The 1,239-nt window shown below is 39.9% G+C and overlaps 1 protein-coding gene across 1 annotated transcript in view; it reads right to left on the minus strand.

The window, feature by feature from the left end:
• Positions 1-231: 231 nt before the first annotated feature.
• Positions 232-1,239, minus strand: part of LOC119585884 (ribonucleoside-diphosphate reductase subunit M2-like) — a gene marked incomplete at its 5' end in the record, with an annotated part of 5,479 nt that continues 4,471 nt past the window's right edge. Inside the window, 3 exon segments of the mRNA XM_037934614.1 lie at positions 232-470; positions 473-606; positions 609-1,143. Of these exon segments, the coding sequence (XP_037790542.1) occupies positions 426-470; positions 473-606; positions 609-1,143 (714 nt within the window).

Consider the following 1,239-nt stretch of genomic DNA (forward strand, 5'->3'; position numbering starts at 1 on the left):
ATCTTACTGGATGATTTAGGAGCACACGTGTGTCCATGTATACACTTGTATGTGTACGTGGGTAAAGCTTTTCAGGGAAATGTATGTAAATTTCACACATTATTGCTTCCATGTGTATACAGACCTGTCCACACATTTTAATCCAAACAGCAAGAACTGTCCTTTTGAAAATTTAAAATTAGAAAAAAGGAATAGTTGAAAATAGGATATTGGAGGAAAGTTACTGACAGAATGAAAGCTAAAACATCACCAATTTGGTCAGATAAGGAAGGAAGAGTTAGAAACAGACTGAGATGGAGAATGAACAGAAGTATGCATTAAACACAGAAGACATGACACTACACCTTTGGCAATGTTTTTTACTATTCAGAAAATTGGAAAATAAGGAATGGAAAAGAAAATAAATAATGAAAGAAATAACCCCTCTAAAAGTCAGCATCAAGAGTAAAGTGCCTTTGCTCAGGAGGACTGACATGACACCACACTTTTGGTATTCTCCAACACGTTTCTCAAAAAAGTTGGTTTTGCCCTCAAGTGAAATATTCTCCATGAAGTCAAAGGGATTCTCAACACCGAACATCTTCTCGGATCCCAGTTCCAAGAGCATCGGTCAGCCACAAACTCAATGTACTGCCTCATGAGGACACAGTTCATGCCAATGAGGTTGCAGGGCAGGGCATCTGTCAGGAACTCTTGCTCAATCTTAACAGCATCCAGAATAATCTCCCGGACTCTCTCATTTGAAGGACGATTTACCAAATGTTTGAACATCAGGCATGCAAAGTCAGTATGGAGCCCCTCGTCCCTAGAGATCAATTCGTTGCTGAAAGTCAAACCAGGCATAAGACCGCGTTTCTTTAGCCAGAAAATAGCAGCAAATGAACCACTGAAGAAAATTCCCTCTACTGCAGCAAAGGCAACTATCCTTTCAGCATACGAGGCAGTCTCATGAGCAATCCACTTTAGGGCCCAGTCAGCCTTCTTCCTCACACATGGTAGGGTCTCAATTGCATTGAACAACCTTGCCTGTTCAGTAGGGTCCTTAACATATGTATCAATCAGAAGACTGTACATCTCACTGTGAATGTTCTCCATTGCAATCTGGAAACCATAGAAGCAGCGCGCTTCTGGAACTTGGACTTCCTGTGAGAGTAAAAATTTTCAAATTATTATCAATGTCATATGAAGGGCAGAAGTGCCAAATAGTGTAATTTTTATTAAAAAAAGTTCATGTCTTAT

Source organism: Penaeus monodon, chromosome 20 (assembly GCF_015228065.2).
Source record: "Penaeus monodon isolate SGIC_2016 chromosome 20, NSTDA_Pmon_1, whole genome shotgun sequence".
Taxonomy (NCBI): Eukaryota; Metazoa; Arthropoda; class Malacostraca; order Decapoda; family Penaeidae; genus Penaeus; species Penaeus monodon.